The following is an 18574-nucleotide window of genomic DNA, read 5'->3' as shown; positions in this document are numbered from 1 at the left end:
GGCTCAGGCAATCTACTCACCTCAGCCTCCCAAAGCGCGGGATTACAGGCTGAGTCACCGAGCCCGGCTACATTTTGATCATTCTTGCAATACTTTTTTTTTTTTTTGAGTTGAAGCCTCACTCTTTTGCCCAGGCTGGAGTGCAGTGGCATGCTCATGGCCACTGCAGCCTTGACCTGCTGGGCTTAGGTGATCCTTCTGCCTCACCTTCAGAGTAGCTGTAACTACATGTGTATACCACCACACTGGGCTAATTTTTCTTGATTTATTGTAGAAACCAGCTGCCCAAGCTGGTCTTGAACCCCTGAACTCAGGCAATCCTCTCACCTCCACCTCCCAAAGTGCTGGGATTATAGGTGTGAGCCACTGCACCTGGCCAATTCTTGCAATACTTAAAACTTTTTCATCATTATTATAGCTGTTACAGTGACCTGTGATCAGTGATCTTTGATGTACTATTATAATTGTTTTGGGGTGCCACTAACTGTGACCATTTAAGAGAGCAAATTTAATAAACATTACATGTATTCTGACTGCTTCACTGACCAGCTATTTCTCTGTTTTTCTCTCTCTCCCCTTGGTCCTCCCTATTCCTTGAGACAATAGTGAAGTTAGGCCAATTAATAACCCTACAATGACTTTCTTTTTTTTTTTTAGGAAAAGGGGTTTATTTATTAAAGAAGCCACCCAAGAGTGACCGGTTAAATTAGTAGGGTGAGATTAACACTCTAGATTGCAATATGCCTTCGTTCACACAACACATGGACACTACAAGCAAACTCCAGGGCTTGACTCCAGAGCCCACAGGGCAGCCGGGAAACAATGACTTCTAAGTGTTCAGGTAAAGGAGAAGAGTCACATGTCTCTCACTTTATATGAAAAGCTAGAAAAGATTAAGCTTAGTGAGGAAGGCATGTCAAAAGCCAAGTTAGGCTGAAAGCTAGGCATCTTTTACCTAACAATTAGTCAACTTGTGAATATAAAGGAAAAGTTTTGAAGGAAATTAAGAGTGCCACTCCAGTCAATATATGAATAATAAGAAAGTGAAACAGTCTTACTGCTGATAGGGAGAAGGTTTGAGTGGTTTGAAGATCAAAGTAGCAACAATATTCCCTTGAGCCAAAACCTAATCCAGAAGAAGGCCCTAACTCTCTTATTTTGTTAAGGATAAGTGACATGAGGAAGCTGTGGAAGAAAAGTTAAAGCTAGCAAAGGTTGGTTCACGAGGTTTAAGGAAAGAAACCATCTCCATAAAAATTCAAGTTGAAAGAACAAGTACTGATGGAGAAGCTTCAAGTTATCTAGAAGATCTAGCTAAGATCATTGATGAAGGTGGCTACACTAAACAACAGATTTTCAATGCAGGTGAAACAGATAGACATTGGAAGACAATGCCATCTATGACTTTCCTAACTAGAAAGAAGCCAATAATTGGCTTCAAAGGACAGACTTACTCTTTTGTTAGGAGCTAATGTAGCTGCTGACTTAAAGTTGAAGCCAGTGTTCATTTATCATCTTAAAATTCTGGGGCTCACAAGAATTCTGTGAAATATACTCTGCCTGTGCCTGGATGATAGTGTACCTATTTACAATATGGTTTAGTGAATATTCTGAGACCACTGTTGAGACCTACTGCTCAGAAAAAAGGATACCTCTCAAAATACTACTGCTCATTGACCATGTACAAAGAGATTAATGTTTTTATGCCTGCTAACATAGATCATTCTGCAGCCCATAGATCAAGTTTTATTATTTAAAAAATACATTTTGCATTTATAGCTGCCATAGATAGTGATTCTCCTGATGGATCTAGGTAAGGTAAATTGAATACCTTCTAGAAGGAATTTATAATTCTAGACGCCATTAAGAACATTTGTGATTCATTAGAGGAAATCAAATGCTAATATTAACAGAAGTTTGGACCAAGAAACTGATTCCAACCCTCATGAATGATTCTGAGGGGCCCAAGACTTCAGTGGAGGAAGAAACTGCAAGATATTGTAGAAACAGCAAGAGAACCAGAATTGAAAGTGGAGACTGAAGATGTGACTGAATTGCTGCAATATCCTAATCAAACTTTAACAGGTGAGGAGTTGCTTCTTATGGACAAAGAAAGTAGTTTCTTGAGATGGACGCTACTCCTGGTGAAGATGCTGTGACCATTATTGAAATAACAATAAGGGATTTCGAATATTATGTAACCTCAGTAGATAAAGCCGCAGGCATCAGGGTTTGACAGGATTGATTCAACTTTGCAAAAAGTTCTACTGTGGGTAAAATGCTAACAAACAGCATTGCATGCTACGAAGAAATATTTAGCCAAAGAGTCAATCAATACAGCAAACTTCATTGTCTTATTTTAGGAAACTGCCACCCTATTCCAACCTTCAGCACCTCCACTTTGCTCAGTCATCAGTCATCAACATCAAGACAAGACCTTCCACCAGCAAAAAAACATGACAGCTCACAAAAGGCTTGGATTAGCATTTTGTTTAGTAATAAAGAATTTTAAAATTAAGTATATACTTTTTTTAGACATGATGATATTGCATACTTAATAGACTACAGTATGGTGTAACCATAACTTTTATAAATGCTGGGAAACAAAAAATGTATTTATTTTAAAGATGTGGAGTACAAGTCAGGATTAGCTACATAAGTGGTGTACATGCAGGTGAAGTCTGGGCCTCCCACTGGTCCTCACTTCCCCGGTCTAGGATCAGGTACCCTTAGTGATGTTATGTGCCCCCACCCCACACCCAGCAGTGTTCCACTACTGTCGATTCCTCTCTTGTGGTATTGTGACAAATGGAAACCAAAAATTTTATGTGACTTGCTTTTTTGATATTTGCTTTACTGCAATCATTTGAAATCAAACCCACAATATCTCTAAGGTATGTCTGCACACAGAATTATATATAAATTATGATGACAAATAGAGGTGATCCTTGTTATTTTATTCATAACTATTCAAGAGCGATACCATAGAATGCAATATGGAATAATTTATATCAAGACATTAAACTAGTGAATGAGCCTGGCTGACCATTTAGCATTACCTACTTAGAATATCTGTTTATTTTTTATTTATTATTCACTATAGCACATGCTAAGGAACATAGAGGTGAACAGCACAAACACACTGAAAATACCAGATCATGTTAAGTGCTAAGATATGAAATCAGGTGGTGATAATGGGTTTAGGTTAAATATTCAAAGAAAGCCTTTCAGAGAGTAAAATTTAAACAGACTGAGCAACAGTAAAAGTCAATAATGAACAAAAAGTTTATAGAAAGTGGGAAAAGTTTGTGCCAAGGCCCTGAGATGGCAATGATCTTGATATTTTGAAGGTAAAAATAATGAGGATGAGATGCCAATTCAATGGGTGAAAGAATAATTTTCAACAAGTGCTGGGTCAACTGGGCATCCACATGCAAAAGAATGAAACTGGATCCCTACTTCACACCATATACCAAAATTAACTTAAAATATATACTGGGCGTGGTGGCACACACCTGTAGTCCCAACTTGAGAGGCAGAGGCAGGAAGGTCGCTTTAAAACAGGAGCTTGAGACTACAGTGAGCTATGATGGCTCCACTGCACTCCAGCCTGGGCAACACAACAAGATCCCATCTCATAAGAAAGCAAGCTCAAAGCAGACCACAGACCTAAATGTAAGAGCTAAAACTCTTGGAAGAAAACAGAGAAGTAAATCTTTGTGACCCTGGGTTAAGAAGTGGTGTTTCAGATAAATCACCAAAAGCACAAGCAACAAAAAAGAAAAAAGAGAGAAATAAAACTTCACCAAAATTTAAAACTTTTGTTCTGCAAAAGATATTATCAAGAAAATAAAAAGACAATCCACAGAATGGGAAAAAATATTTGTAAATTTTATGTCTGAACATATTTGCAGAATACATGTAGATACCTTATCTAGTATCCAGAATACATAAATACTTATACACTCAACAATAAAATCACAAGCTAATTTAAAAAGTGGACCAAAAAATGTGAATTTTTCTGCTAGAAAGACATACAAATGGTCAATACGCACATGGTGCTCAACATCATTAGGGAAAGGCAAATCAAAACCACAATGAGATACCACTTTATACTCACTAGGATGACTATAACAAAAAAGACAGATAATAACATGCATTATTATGAGTGTGGAGAAATTGGAATCCATACACATTACTGACAGGATTGCAAAATTGGTACAGCCTCTTTGGGAAAGTGTGATAGTCTATCAAAAATTTAAACAGTTACTTACTATATGACTCCATTACTCTACTCTTAGATATATTCCAGGAGCAATCAAGACTTAGAGTTAGCATATCACTTAGCAATTCTACTCCAAGTATATACCCAAGAGAAATGAAAAAACTCACGTCCACCCAAAACCTCAAAAACTAATATTCATAGCACCATCATTCATAATGTTGAAAAATTAGAAACAATTCAAATATCCATCAACTGACGAATGGATAAACAAACTGTGGTATATTCCTACAGTGAGATATTATTCAGTCATAAAAAGGAATGAAATACGGATACATGTTACAACATAAATGAACCTTGAAAAATTATGCTAAGTGAAAGAAACCAGTCTCAAAAGACCACATGTTCTATTATTCCATTTATACTAAATGTCCAGAATAGGTAAATCTACAGAGATCTAGAAGTAGACTAACAGTTGCTTAGAACTTTTGGGGGAGAAGGTAAAGACTGGGTTTAGCAGGGAATGACAGCTAGTGGGTGTATAGTTTCTTTTAGAGTGAGATATGCTCTAAAATTAGACCGTGATGATGGTTGTACAACCCTGTGAAAATACTGAAAAACAATCCATGGTACACTTTAAATGGGTGAGCTGCATGATATGCAAATTTACATTTCAATAAAGTTGTTTAGAAAAAAACAATAAATAGGCGAGATTTCTAATAATGGAAGGCTAAATTATTCAGATTAATTCTTTCTTAGGACAACTGAAAACTTAGATAACTTATATTAATTCTATAAATATTTATAGAGCATATACCAAGTTCATAACACTGAGGCAATGAAATAGACAAATAATTTTCTTAAAAACAATAAAGAACTGACAAGATGGTAAGAAATACTTGGTAAAAATCCAGAAGGCAAAAAAAAAACAATACATGATCAGTACTCAAAGCTACTTCTTCCTTGAGGACATCTGTCAAACAAGAGGTATCAATTGCAAAATTGAGCTACTATTTAGTAGCTAAACCTAGAGCTAGGATGATAAATCTCTGGACCCTAGGAAGGTGAGGAATTTAATAAGTTAACAAATCTCATGCCCAATTATCTTCAAAGTTGAGAACTTGTAGGTCATATTCTCAGGTAAGAATAAACCAAACTGTAACCAGTACCAAGTCTTCTGGATGACCTAAGGAATCAACGCCTTAAACTGGGCTGGATTAAGGTAATCCTGGACTGGTAAGATGCCCCCCTTTAAAAGATGCCTGAGGGAAGTAAGTGAAGGCGTTATCCAGAGAAAGATATCTATCCTAGGCCTCAAAATTACTCTCTCAAATATATTCTCAAAAATAACATCCAATGATAACCAGACACACAAACAGTCAAGACACTGAGTAAGAAACAGTAGAAACAGACAGAAGAAACAAACCCACAAAGAGTTAATTAAGATACTAGAATTATCAGATACAGACAATAAAACAATAATGCTTATGAAGTTTAAAAAGCTAAAAAGCAAGCTTGAAAACATTAGTTGGAAATAAACTAAAAAGTGACAAAGCAGACCTCAAAAAGACCTTCTGGAAATTAAAACTATAAAACAACATGATGAAAAACATATTAACAAATTACAAACTCATTTAGTAGATTATTCACAGCTAAAGAGAGAAGTAGTGAACTAGAAAACAATTCCTAAGAAATTATTCAGAATATGGAGACAAATAGATGAACAATATGCAAAGATTAAGAAATATAGAGGATACAGTGAGAAGATATAATGATGTTTACCTGAAGTTCCAGAAAAAGAAAAAGATAGAGGTATATACAATGTTGAAAAGATAATGGCTAAAATTTGTACACACTAGATGAAAGACATGAATCCATTCAAGATGTCCACAATCCCAAGCAGAATAAATAAAAATAAATCCATGCTTAGATACATTATAGAAAAACTGCAGAAAAAAAAAAATCTTGAGAGAAGAAAAAAACCTAGATTATCTTCAAAGAAGTGAGACCGACATCTGACTGGTCTACAGAACATCAGAACTGGTCTAATTATTCATAAGTAAAAGAAAATAAAGGGACAATTTTCAATGACGTCTTTGAATCTTTTTAGAACCATTTTTCTCATTATCATTATGACAGATTTTAACCCATTAAAAACTGGAAAAGAGTTTACTGCAAACAATTTATTTAATGTATAAAAGCTTACCAGATTTCTCAGATAGAGGGAAAAGCCTGGCCAAAAAGAGTTGAATTCGTCCACAGAAGACTGTATTCTGAGATTTAGATAATCTTCTTAGAAGATCTAAAAATATATGGAAATAAATGTTACACAGGAAAGATCATTCTATGTTTATTACGACCATACCTAAGTGTCTTAGCCAGTTTGTCAAGAGTACTTTCCTAAAGCAGTAGTTCTCAAAATAGAGAAGCAGAAACCACTGCCACAAAAAAGAAGTATAAATTAGGAACAAAACAAGTTCAGTACAAATAAGATAAATGTCACTAAAGTTTGTCTGATTTTCATTAATTTTACACCAAAGATGAAAACAGTTTAAAGTGAATGGTTGGTTTTAATAAATCAGACTGTTACTTAAAAATGCAGACAGTAATCTATCTTTAAAATGTTATCACTGGAGGCCTGGCTTAGTGGCTTATGCTTGTAATCGCAGCATTTTGGGAGGCCGAGGCAGGAGGATTGCTTGAGCCCAGGAGTTCAAGACCAGCCTAGGCAATACAGCAAGGCCCATTACTTGAGAGACTGAGGCAGAAGGACTGCCTGAGCCCAGAAGGTTGAGGCTGTGGTGAGCAGTGATTGTGCTATTGCATCCAGTCTGGGTGACAGAGTAGACACTGACTCAAAAAAAAAAAAAGTTATCACTTACATTTAACTCAATGATCTGGTCACATTTACTTTTTTGTTTTTTTTTTTTAAGCTGGAGTATCAGTCTGTCGCCTAGGCTAGAGTACAGTGGCATGCTTGTGGTCACTGCAGCCTTGACCTGCTGGGCTCAGACAACACTTCTGTCTCAGCCTTCCAAGTAGCCGGTACCAAAAGTGCATGCCACCATACCAAGCTAATTTAAAAAAAAAATTAATTGTAAAAATGAGGTCTTGCCAAAATGCCCAGGCTGGTCTCAAAATTACCTAGGCTCAGGCCATCCTCTCACCTTTGCTTCCCAAAGTGCTCGGATTACAGGTGTGAGCCACTACGCCCAGCCCACGATTACTTTTTAAAAAACAACTATTAATCTGAATTACTTACCATTGCACATACGAAGTAAATAATTTTTCCCAGCAGAATAGAATGTATTCTGAAATTAAGATAGAAATTATTAACATTCTTTAGAAGTTGCTGCACGTTCTTCAATAATAAATCACAGGAAGTAAAAAATTAACTAATACCGACATGCACTGAGAATCTACTATGCCACTTTCACATTTTTAAAGCAAATAAAATTTTCTATTAAATAATATTTCCAGATATATAAGAAAACATGGTACAAAGTAGCTGTTTTAAACATGAATTTTCAAGTTAACTGTCACTACTGACATTTTGCACTTCCAAGTTTTTCTCCACACATAGTTTTGAGTAGGAGTCTCATTCTGACGCCCAGGCTGGAGTGCAGTGGAATGCTCATGGCCACCACAGCCTCAACTTGCTGGGTTCAGGTGATCCTTCCAAGTAGCTGGAACCACAGATGCATGCCACCACACTTGGCTAAACTGTTGATTTATTGTAGAGACGAGGTCTCACCAAGTCTCCAAGCCTGGTCTCGAGCTGGACTCAGGCAATCTGCCTCCTAAAGTGCTGGGATTACAGGTGTGAGCCACTATGCCCAGCTCCACACATGGTTTTTATTTGGCTCTCCCAAAAGAGCATATTATATAATTATTTTATAGGGGCACCTTTTGGCAATCAACCATACTAGAAATGTAAACAACAAAAAAATCTACCCTCAGAATTGTGGATTTACAGAAAGATATTATTAGAAGGAAAAGAAACTAAGGCACTTACTGATTTCCAAGTAGCAACATTTTTTTCCACAAAAGTGAATATTGTGTCACACTGATCCAAAGGAAGACAATCCAAAACATCTCCCAACAATACAAAAGGTGTAGATGCAGTACAAATACCTTCAAGTGGAGCACAAGCCAATTTATAAGTTTAAAAAACGGCAGTGTAAAATAGCCTGTGAAAAATAATTCTGAATGTCTTAAAAGGTACGCTTTGTCACTCATAACAAGGCTTTAAAAGGTCAAGAAACGGAAGCAACCTAAAAGTCCCAAAACAGGACAAAAGTAATTGTTGAGATGTATACTCAGTAATGATTCTTGATAACATCTAGAGCATTTACTGTATGTCAGGCACACTAAATACTTTACATATACAAACACATTTAATCCTTATAAGCCTATAAGGTAGATCTTTATCATTATGTTCATTTTATATAATGGGAAAGCTGAGACACAGAGAGGTTAAATAACTTGCCCAAGATCACAGAGCCAGTAAATGGTAGAGCTGGGATACGAACCCAGGCAGTCTGGCTCCACAGTCTGTTTTCTTCACCACTAAGCTATTCAAAAGAATATAATGCAGCCAATTAAAAATGATGGTTATGATGACTATAATAACTTGGAAAAATGCTTATAAGTGAAAAAGGTAGTATTCAAAACTACGTATGTTACAACAGCTAAAAAAAAAGTTTTAAAACTACAGAAACCAAAACCACTATACCAAAATGAATGGTATTTTTTAAAAGTTGAGGAATTATGACAATAATTTTCCTTTTTCTCCTTTCCTAATGTTTTGTAATGTTGCTAAGTTGTTTTTGTGATGTGAAAAGATCATCTTCAAAAAAAGATAAAAGGGTTTGATATGATTTAAACTATGATTTAACATTTAAAATAACAGTATTGTTTCAGGGAAAAGAATGCTAAAGTAGAAAGTCACTGTTTAATCTCTAAAATCAATCTTATTAAAGAACAATAAATGAAAGAGTTTTCTTATGAAAATGTCATTTAGACTACTTAGAAATACTTTTACATCCCTACTCATTCTTCCTTCTGTTTTAAGGTAATGGGTACTTACTAACATTTGTAAGTGTTTAAGAAAAGTGGTCACTTAGGCATGGTATGTGATTAAAGAAAAAAACAAAAAAACCCTGGGGTACTATAAGCCCCAAACATTGGGGCACTATAAGCCCAAAACATACATTAATACAGTATGTCTAGAAAAAAGAAAGTATTTCTAGCTCTGCTCTGCACTAGTAAGATCACATCTGGAATGTGATGTGAAGGGTACTGCCTAGAACCAGTGGGTAGAATAAGGCAACAGATTTCAACTCAATTTAAGGAAAGCCTTCCAATAAACAGAACTGTCTAACAAGACTCAAACTGTGAGCTCCATTAATGAATGAGATCCAGAAGATGCTGGATAACCACCTGTCACGGATGTTTACATCAGGGTGGTAGGCTAGGCCAGAGATGAAATTGGACCAGATGACCTCTGAAGTCCCCAACAACACTTAGATTCTGTGATCTTATATATTCTGCACTTTCAAGAGATTTGAGAGGCATACTCCTTGCCCTTAGTTGCAGTATACTCTGGCATTAGTTAACTTACATTTATTAATTATAGAACTCGAGAAAATTTTTTATATTCCAATTGCCAAAGATTTTGAGTCAGAAGAACTAAGCAAGGGTCTGGGAATCTCATTTAAAAACAGAGATTCATGGGTGATTCTGATGAGCTGGCAAGTGTGGGAACCACGGGGATATATAGCATGACCCCCATCCCCTGCAAAACTTTTATAACCTATGTCCCAGCTTCTGTACCAATATCTCTGCTTACCTTAACCTTGGCCACAGATACCCTTCCCCAGTTCCCAAACATTGGGCTACATTCATACTTCCATGGTTTTGTTTACAATTTTTTTTCTGCCTAAGTAATCTTCTTCCTCTTTACCAAATGGTACATTTTAACTCCACCTTTCAAAGCATAGAATACATGTCAGCTCATCTGAAAAATACTCTGATATCTTTGAGTAGGCCACTTCATTTATGCATCTGAAGCACACTGTACATAAACACACTGTAGCATAAGCAGATCCTAACTATCTCTATAATGTACACTATAAGTTTTTTAAGGGTAGGCATATTTTAACCAATAAAATGTCTGACACTGAATAAACAAACAGCTGCTGAGTTGAATTTAACAAAACATATTTATGTACATTTTGAAAACATGTCACATAAACAATAACGACCTCTCTCAAAAATAAACTTTTCCCCTAAAACTAAAATTAAAATGTATTTAAATCTTTATTTACAGTTTAAGTTATTAAGTCTCTATCTTTTGTCTCAAAAGATCTAAGTATAGACTTTGTATAACTTCATGTGTTAAAATCACCACCAGCTTTATAAGAGTAATATACCAAGTTTATCAATAAACTAAGCACACACTACAAATTGTCAGACTAGGCAAGAAACAATGCATTATGGAATTCACTTAAGTATAACTAATGAAAGGATAAATGATTAGGCAGCTCGTATAAATGTTTAACAGTGTGAATTTACAAACTTAAGTTCACCAAATAGCTTGCTGCGCCATTGGGAGTTCACTTTTACCCTGTGTTCCAGTTTTGTAGAAATACATATTATAATAAATTATGTGAATGCTTTACAGATTAAAAGGCAGTTTTCACATATATTATCTGAGTTAATCAAAATCAAATGAGTATTTTAGCCAAACTGGTTTAAGATTGCTGATTAACTATTTTTTCATTTCTTTTTCTGCAAATATTCAATGAGCTTCTACTATGTGTTAGGCACTATGTACTTACTACGTGCCTTGTTTACTTCAAGTATCTTAAAACTATTCCACACTGCCATTTTAACAGGCCCCTGCCCCGTTTTCCTGCCAGCAGCCTTTCCCAATGCAATTATTATTCCTTAGCTGTTCTTTAGCAAGACACCCAAAGCCCTTTATAAATGATCCTAACCTATCCCTCCTGTTTCTTTCTTCACCATTCCCATTATTCTCTCCCCCTTCTGCTCCACACAGTTCTCTAGCCATGCTGAACTTGGCCTTTGCATAACTATTCCCTTCTCAGTTTCTGTCTGACAAACTCTTGATCCTTCATGTCCCAACTCCTTTCTAAAACCTTTCCTGACTCCTCTATACTTAAGGGTTTGGAGAGTCACTTTTCCTCTATTTCCTCCAACCACACTTCATTCCCACTTCAACCACAGTATTTGCACCACAGTAAGACATGTCTACATCTGTTTTTTTTCCATTAGCTCTTTAGGGGCAGGAGAACATGTTTTATTCACCACATTGACTCTCCAAGTTCTAGCTCGGTACAAGGCACATAGTAGATACTCAATACTGAATGAATGAAACAATTAGAGAACAAAGGAAGTGCCAAAATGTGCACTGCGTAATAGAGATGAGAAATAAGAGTGAATTAATTTGATTGGGACAATTTTTTTGGCAAAGGTGAGAGTCAGGCAGAATCTGAGGAATAAACAAAATCAATCAGATAAGTGGAGCGGTATGGGGAGAGGTTTTAAATAAAGCACGTCATGCCCAAAATTACTTTAAAAACAATACCATACTTACCTTCAGTTACTCCCCCAATAGCAAGAGAAATAATAGCTAAAACATTTTCACATGATGAATGATTTATCTACCAACAGAGAAGAAACAATTTAGGTAATTTGATTACAATAGACTAATTTGATTACAACAAAAACATGTTCTCTAACATTAAATTGCCTATCAAAAATAAAAAATAAAAATATTTATTACAGAAGATAAAACATTTTCTAAAAAATGAACATGCAAAAAATGAACAGTAATATATAGAATCAATATTTGCAGAAGTATGTCAAACAATAAGCAGGTGACTCACTCAAAATCTAATGGACTCAGGAAAACAACAACATCAGCATGATTAAGGATATAAGCTAATCAAGTACAGGAGTGCAGAGACCATAACTCAGCCAATGGCACAGGGCAAAGGCTGGGTCAGGAGAATTAATGAACCAGCGCATCAATATGTCTGAGGGAGCATTTTACTAGAAGGCAGTGCTTAGTTTCCATAAAATCATAATAACCAGCATTTATTGACTGGTCATTAAGGGCTGTTTTACACAATAACACTGACAGAATTGTATTTCCTCTCTTGCAAATGAAACTGAAGCTCAGAAAGGCAAAATAACTTGTCCAAGGTCTCACAACAGAAAAGTGACTAAGTCCAAAGACAGGGAAAGAATCATTTTTGATCCAGAATTATCTGAAAGGGACATGCATTATGGCTACTAGAAGAGAATCTAGCTTTTTAGGACCCAACCTTTGTTTGACCAAGAATACTGTTGAAACTTTTCCTTTCATTCAAGTGCCCCATTAACAGTAATGATTTTTCATGGTTAGATTTCTCTACTGAGGTCAGAGAGGTCTTAATTACTTATTATAATTACTGATAAGGAAGATGCCATAGAAAAATGAGAGTTTGGAATCTCAGCTGCTAAACTAAACATCCTTGAACTAGACCTTTCATGCTACTATAGGTCATGCTATTGTTTATACAGCAAAGTGAGAGAGTCCACCTTCAACCTCTAGTTCTTGCTCACTAAGATTTCACGTCAACTTTTTGTTATTTGACTTGGATGGGACTCTTGTCATTTATTAAAACAAGCCCTTAATTTGTGTCTGTGCTATCAAAATTCTTAATTATGAAATAACTCTTACACTGACTATCAAGTCTGCTTTCACAAGGCAGCAATCTTATGCTAGAAAAAGAAAATCATATTTAAATATCCACTCTAAGAATAGAAGTAATTTTTAAATATACTTTTAAAATTTTTTTATTTTTTGCAAAGACAAGGTCTCACTATGTTGCCTAAGTAATCCTCTCGCCTTGGTTTCCCAAAATGCTAGGACTACAGGCATGAGCTGCCATGGCTGGCAGCAATTTTTAAACTAACATCATTTACTAATTTGCCAGCAAAATGTTAAACAATGAATAAAGGAAAAACATACTTACAATTTCCTCTTCTAGAACACCTCTGAAAGCTTGGTCAAGGGTACATTTTTTTTCATTTTCACTATTAAAAACAAAAGACATCCTCATTTTTTAAAACAGCTCATGGAAAATATAAAGATTCAGGCAAGTATTTTTTCATGGGTATCAATGCCTTACCTGCCAGGTAACTGGCTGAAGGTACTTAACAATGGCTTGATATTTTTGTTGTTCAAGGCCTCTCTGGTAGACTTCTAGAAAACAAAAAATGGCAAATAATTGGAAAGATTCTTAAATTATTTACTAAAAAACAGACAATTCATTAATAGTATCTCTTTCCAACTAAAAAATGTTTATATCTGAAAAAATTACATTCAGTCATTCAGTAATTCTTATTCCAAATGCCAGTTATGATACACATTCACATCACTTTAAATCTTCCAAGAGCTTCCTACCTATAACTTTTCATTCTAGGGTTTCCCTCCTACTACCTCTTTAAATATCACATCGATGACAGAATTCTGCCTTTTTAAAAAAAATCCCCACATGGCTCCGTAATTACATGTTTTGGTTCTGAAGTTTCATAGCCTCCTCAAGGTCTTTGATAATATTATCCTACTCAATCTATCCAACCTTATTTCCCACTATTCCCTAACACACACCGCAAAATGCTAGAGTCTAGTCATTTCTCATCATTTTCTATCAAGCTCATTCTAGAGTATTCACAATTCATATTGTTCTTATATCTGCTCAACCAAATTCTATCCATTCTCCCATCTCAAGTCATATCTCCTCTAAGTATCTTGCTTTGGGCAGACCCTGACACACAGCACCGAAAAAATACCAGCTGATTGTCTTAGTTTTAGCTTAAAGACAAAAATATCGCAAAGCCATTCATTCTGTGAAAATTTGCACACACACTTGAAAAGTCACCTTATTATCTCACAGGAGTTAGACTTATTCTAGAACTGGCTCTGCCACTTATACATTCCTGGCTCTGCCACTAATAGGCTGAGTCATTTGGGGCCTCTTTATCTCTTTGTGCTTCATCTTCCTCACCAGTTAAATAAGAGGGCTGTTGTAGATCCTTATTACTAGCAGCAGCAGTAGCAGCATTACCTAGGAACTTTTAAGAAACGCAGAATCTCAGGCCCCATTCCAGACTTACTGAACCACAGCCTGCATTTAACAAGATCTCTAGATAATCACACCACACAATGAAGATTGAGAAGCACTGGACTAGATGTTCTCTAATTAAATGGTCCCTTTCAGGGCCGCTTTGATCTTGGATAATCCTCAAGTACTCTCAGCAGAATTTCAAAGCACCAGGGATTGCAGCAAAATACACACAATGAAAACACTTCAGATGACATAAACAAGATATAATCCGTTAAAAACAAACTTCACGGCTGCATGTTTAAAAAAAAACCCTACAAACAAGAACACTATGAACTATAAAGAAAAATTTTCTCTCACAGAATTTTCAATCTGGTATCACTGAACTATTTGTATTTAAGTACAGTTAAATACGTACATAGTTGAATCATGCCTTGAAATGTTGATGCAAATGCTAGAGACAAATTTAGGACAGTGTTCTTCAAATTTAAGGTACTATGACTGGCAACACAGAATAAATAATGGGTCTTAAGTCAGAAAAAAAGTGAAATCACTTAACTTTTGGGGGGTGTCAGTTTCTAAGCTCATGTACCAAGAATAATAAAATTAAGCCTACTTCACAGTGTAACAGATGAGTTCACATGAAGGAGCTCTGTAAAGTGCTTCTCAGGTGCTCAAACTACCCTTTCCCATTGGACAAGAATAAAATGGCACCTGGTAGCCCTTCCCAAGATGATCTGCCTGCCTTTTCTTGCTTAGAATCTCCTCACTGAAGTCTTAGGAGTGAGACACAGAGGTTCAAGGATGGTCAGTAGGCAGCGGCAACAACCACTCCGCAGCTCTGAAGGCCGGGGCGAAAGCCAGGTCTTTGGGCTGAAACCTCACCCAACCCCGCCCTTCAGGAGCTCCCCTTCCAGTTCTGGATCACCTGCTCCTCTAAGCGAGTGGAGGGGCTGGACCCGACCAGAGGTAGTCTGCCGGTGAGCTCTCCACGCCGGGCACCTCAGAACGTGGGGTTCGGGGTCTGGACCGCGGGGGGGGGGGGGGGGGCGGGCGGAGGCTGACAGCAGAGGACGCAAGGAAGAGGCAGGTAGTGCGTCTTTCCCTATCTCTCAGCCGCCGACGGGGCCGGGAGCGGACGCTGCGGCGGACACACATCTGTCTCGCTTTACCCCAGGGAAAAATTCGAGTAATTTCAAGGAGAGGAGGACAAAAAATAGCGCCGGGTCGGGCCAGCACCCTCCCGCCTACAGCTCACCGTAAACCGCGTTCGGGCTTCGGGCAAACTAAAGAGCGGCGGCGTCGGAGACATCTTCTCGGCTTGCGCGTGCTCGCCACTGCCCTGCGGCGCCCGCTGATGACGTCAAGCCGGGAGCAACGAGTCGCCTGCTCCCAGCGCGGCTAGAGCGGCCCGTGAGCGGAGAGGCTGAAGAGCCGGCTTTGGGGCGCTTTCCTGGTGACCGTTCGGGAGGGGGCTGGAAACCTGAGTCAGTCAAACAACGCGTGGTCGGGGTTCTTGCGTAACCCTCACAGTGTGGAATCTTGGGGGGCCTCGGTCCGTAAGATCTATGGTTCCAGGCTAGGATAGACCGAACGCGCACCTGCGTCCCGGTGGTTTTTCCTGGTGTTGGGTGAATGGCTGCTGGTGGCGGTGCGCATGGGCAAGAAGTAACCACTGCCTGGAAATCCAAGGCCGGTGGGTATCTGGGGGAGCTCCAGGTCCGCGGTCTTCCCCGGAGCTTACGATTCGGAGCGGTGACAGGCCTCGGATTTGAGTATAAGCCTTGTGGCCCATGGGCCCTGTCGCTATAAGTACTAGTCTCTCTTCTCTGAAATAGGAATGACACCTGTCTCACAGAGCTGTTGAAAAGCTCGAATAAAGGAATGACCTAAAGTGTGAATTGTAAAGCAATATAAGTAATATTTGTTATTAATATGGTAGTTGGTGGATCTTTTTCTAGATGCACAAGAGAATAACAGGCGTGCCTCTTCTCGATTGAGAGGTGAGAAGAATGGCTGCAGTTGTGAATTATCATCACATGACCAGAAAATGATCTGGTAGTGGGATTCTTTTTCTTTTCTTTCTTTTTGCTATGTTACCCAGGCTGGCTTGGCGTCAAGAAGTCCTACTGCTTTAACCTCCCAAGTAGCTGGCACCACAGCTGTGTACCACCATGCCCGGCTGGCTTTTTCTAATGCCATGGTAATAATTCTAAACCTCAAATTATATCAACAAGGCTAGGGTAGTAGATGGAGACAGATAGAAGATGGGTGTTTTAGTCTTGGTTGCCAAAGTGGAGTCAAAGACTTGTATCCAGGTAATTTATTTGGAATAATATGTGAGAAAGCAAGACTGTGGAAACAAGGAGAAAGAAACATAGGTGAAAAGCCAAGTAAACGTACACTGTGGTGTTGGCTTTCACCAGTGGTGTACACCAGTGGTGTAGTCACTGGTATGGGTGACTAAAGCTCAACTTCACTAGAACCTTATAATGATTGTGTGTGATGTGGCTCAAAATTACTTGACCAAAGAAAACGGGACATTTATCCATTAGTTTATAACCCCTGTCCATATAAGGCTGACATGACATGTTGCTGCCTTGCCTGCATTAGTACATAGAGGGTTTCTACAGATGTTCTATGCAATGGAATAATATTAGAGAAGTCCTGAGGCAGAATAAAAATTTATGCAGGTGAGTTGAAATGCTCTCACTTTTAGGTTTGTGAAGCTGGTTGTCATAGCAGTGGCTAGAGTAGAAATGGGTCCAGAGGATGTGAGGCAGGACTAAGAGATACTCAATATAAGGCAGAAAAATGTGCTAAACTCTTATATTAATCTTACAAAGAGGAGCCAAAATAAACTGTTTAGTTAAGTCTTGGCTAATTTAAAAAATGGAAGTTTAGGTATAAATTTTTGAAAACATAAATGATAACCATTAGTGGAATCTAAAATAATATGCACACCCCTAAGATCACTGGAGAAAATTTAAAAATGTAGCTCATATAACACAAGTTAGAAAACAACAAACTGCAAAATGTGTGTGTGTGGGGGTGTGTGTGTGTGTGTGTGTGTGTGTGTGTGTGTATGAGAATATATGTAAGTACTGTGTAAGTGTGTGTGTGTGTGTGTGTATTTAAGTATAGATTACAATGGTAGGACTAAAAGTGGACATATCACAGCAGGAGTGGATCTAGCCTGAAGTATACAAATTTGGTAAAGGTGATCTTTAAAAAGAATGATTCGAAACTACAAATACAAAATTAGATATGAAAGTGAGTGCTTATTTGGAAAGACAGAAATGATGATACATTATAGATGTCATAAACACCATGAAACCCTGAATTATAACTGCTTGATAGCTCTCTATGATAATTTCCCCTAACATTTTTGACTGTACAGTCTTTGGTCACCTCATATGACAATTATTTTGTAAGATTTTAATTTAAAAAAGAGCAAAAATATTTCAGCCTAGTGAATTCATTACTGATATTGTAGAAAAGGGTTATTTTCAGCTTCACAACTCACTGTTGGGTATTCCACATCTGTTATTTCCTCTGCAGTTTTTTGCTCCATTGATGTTTCTTGCTCTGAGAACTCCAGCCCTTTGATATTGCTTAGGATGTCACCTGACAGCTATGGCCAGACCTGGCCCAGCCAGCCGTGTTCTCTGTGTTCTAGATTCCCCATCTCTCCTCGGTCCTCAGCAAGCCAGTCCTTAGTGGGGAGAGGTGGCCATGAAGCTTGAGCTTTGAGTCCTGTGTGGGGAACAGAGCAACATCTTTTAAATAGTTTTTCCACTGGGGTCTGGATGCTTCATTGGGCCCACCAGGGGGAGGTTATCAATGAGGGCCAGGAGAATGTAGTAGTGCAGTAAAATAGAATACTAAAAAAAATTCTTGATTAAACAAAGATAAAATGGAACAAATAGCAAAAATATAGCATGCTGATAGACTTAAACCCATCCATATTGGTAATTACATTAAAAGTAGATGATGAAATAGTAAAATTGGAATAAAAAGTAAATGCAATGTGGAATCATGGATTGGATTCTGGAACAGAAAAGGGACATTAATGGAAAAGTGGGTTACATTCAAATATAGTCCAGAATTTGTTTAGCAATAATGCACCAATATTGGCTTTTCAGTTTTGATAAATATACTGTGGTGTATATATATGTATATATTAGAAATGGAGATGAGGTTTTGCTCTGTT

At 37.5% G+C, this 18574-nt stretch overlaps 1 protein-coding gene across 2 annotated transcripts in view; it reads right to left on the bottom strand.

Moving 5' to 3' along the window:
• THOC1 (THO complex 1) overlaps positions 1-18092 on the bottom strand; it is a 68611-nt gene extending 50519 nt beyond the window's left edge. Inside the window, exons 1-7 of one of the 2 annotated variants that reach the window (XM_021718666.1) lie at positions 17888-18092; positions 13426-13499; positions 13270-13330; positions 11844-11910; positions 8238-8356; positions 7485-7533; positions 6429-6524 (exon numbers count right to left, since the gene is read on the bottom strand). In XM_021718666.1, the coding sequence (XP_021574341.1) occupies positions 6429-6524; positions 7485-7533; positions 8238-8356; positions 11844-11910; positions 13270-13330; positions 13426-13499; positions 17888-17935 (514 nt within the window). In that variant the 5' untranslated portion in view covers positions 17936-18092. Of the gene's footprint in view, positions 1-6428; positions 6525-7484; positions 7534-8237; positions 8357-11843; positions 11911-13269; positions 13331-13425; positions 13500-15619; positions 15708-17887 lie in introns of those variants that run through there. The other variant, XM_008070234.2, reaches the window with a different exon arrangement.
• Positions 18093-18574: the final 482 nt, after the last annotated feature.

This window comes from Carlito syrichta, unplaced genomic scaffold, assembly GCF_000164805.1.
Source record: "Carlito syrichta isolate Samal-C Ts95f unplaced genomic scaffold, Tarsius_syrichta-2.0.1 Scaffold313204, whole genome shotgun sequence".
NCBI classification, from domain to species: domain Eukaryota; kingdom Metazoa; phylum Chordata; class Mammalia; order Primates; family Tarsiidae; genus Carlito; species Carlito syrichta.
This window is presented reverse-complemented; position numbering and strand designations above follow the sequence as displayed.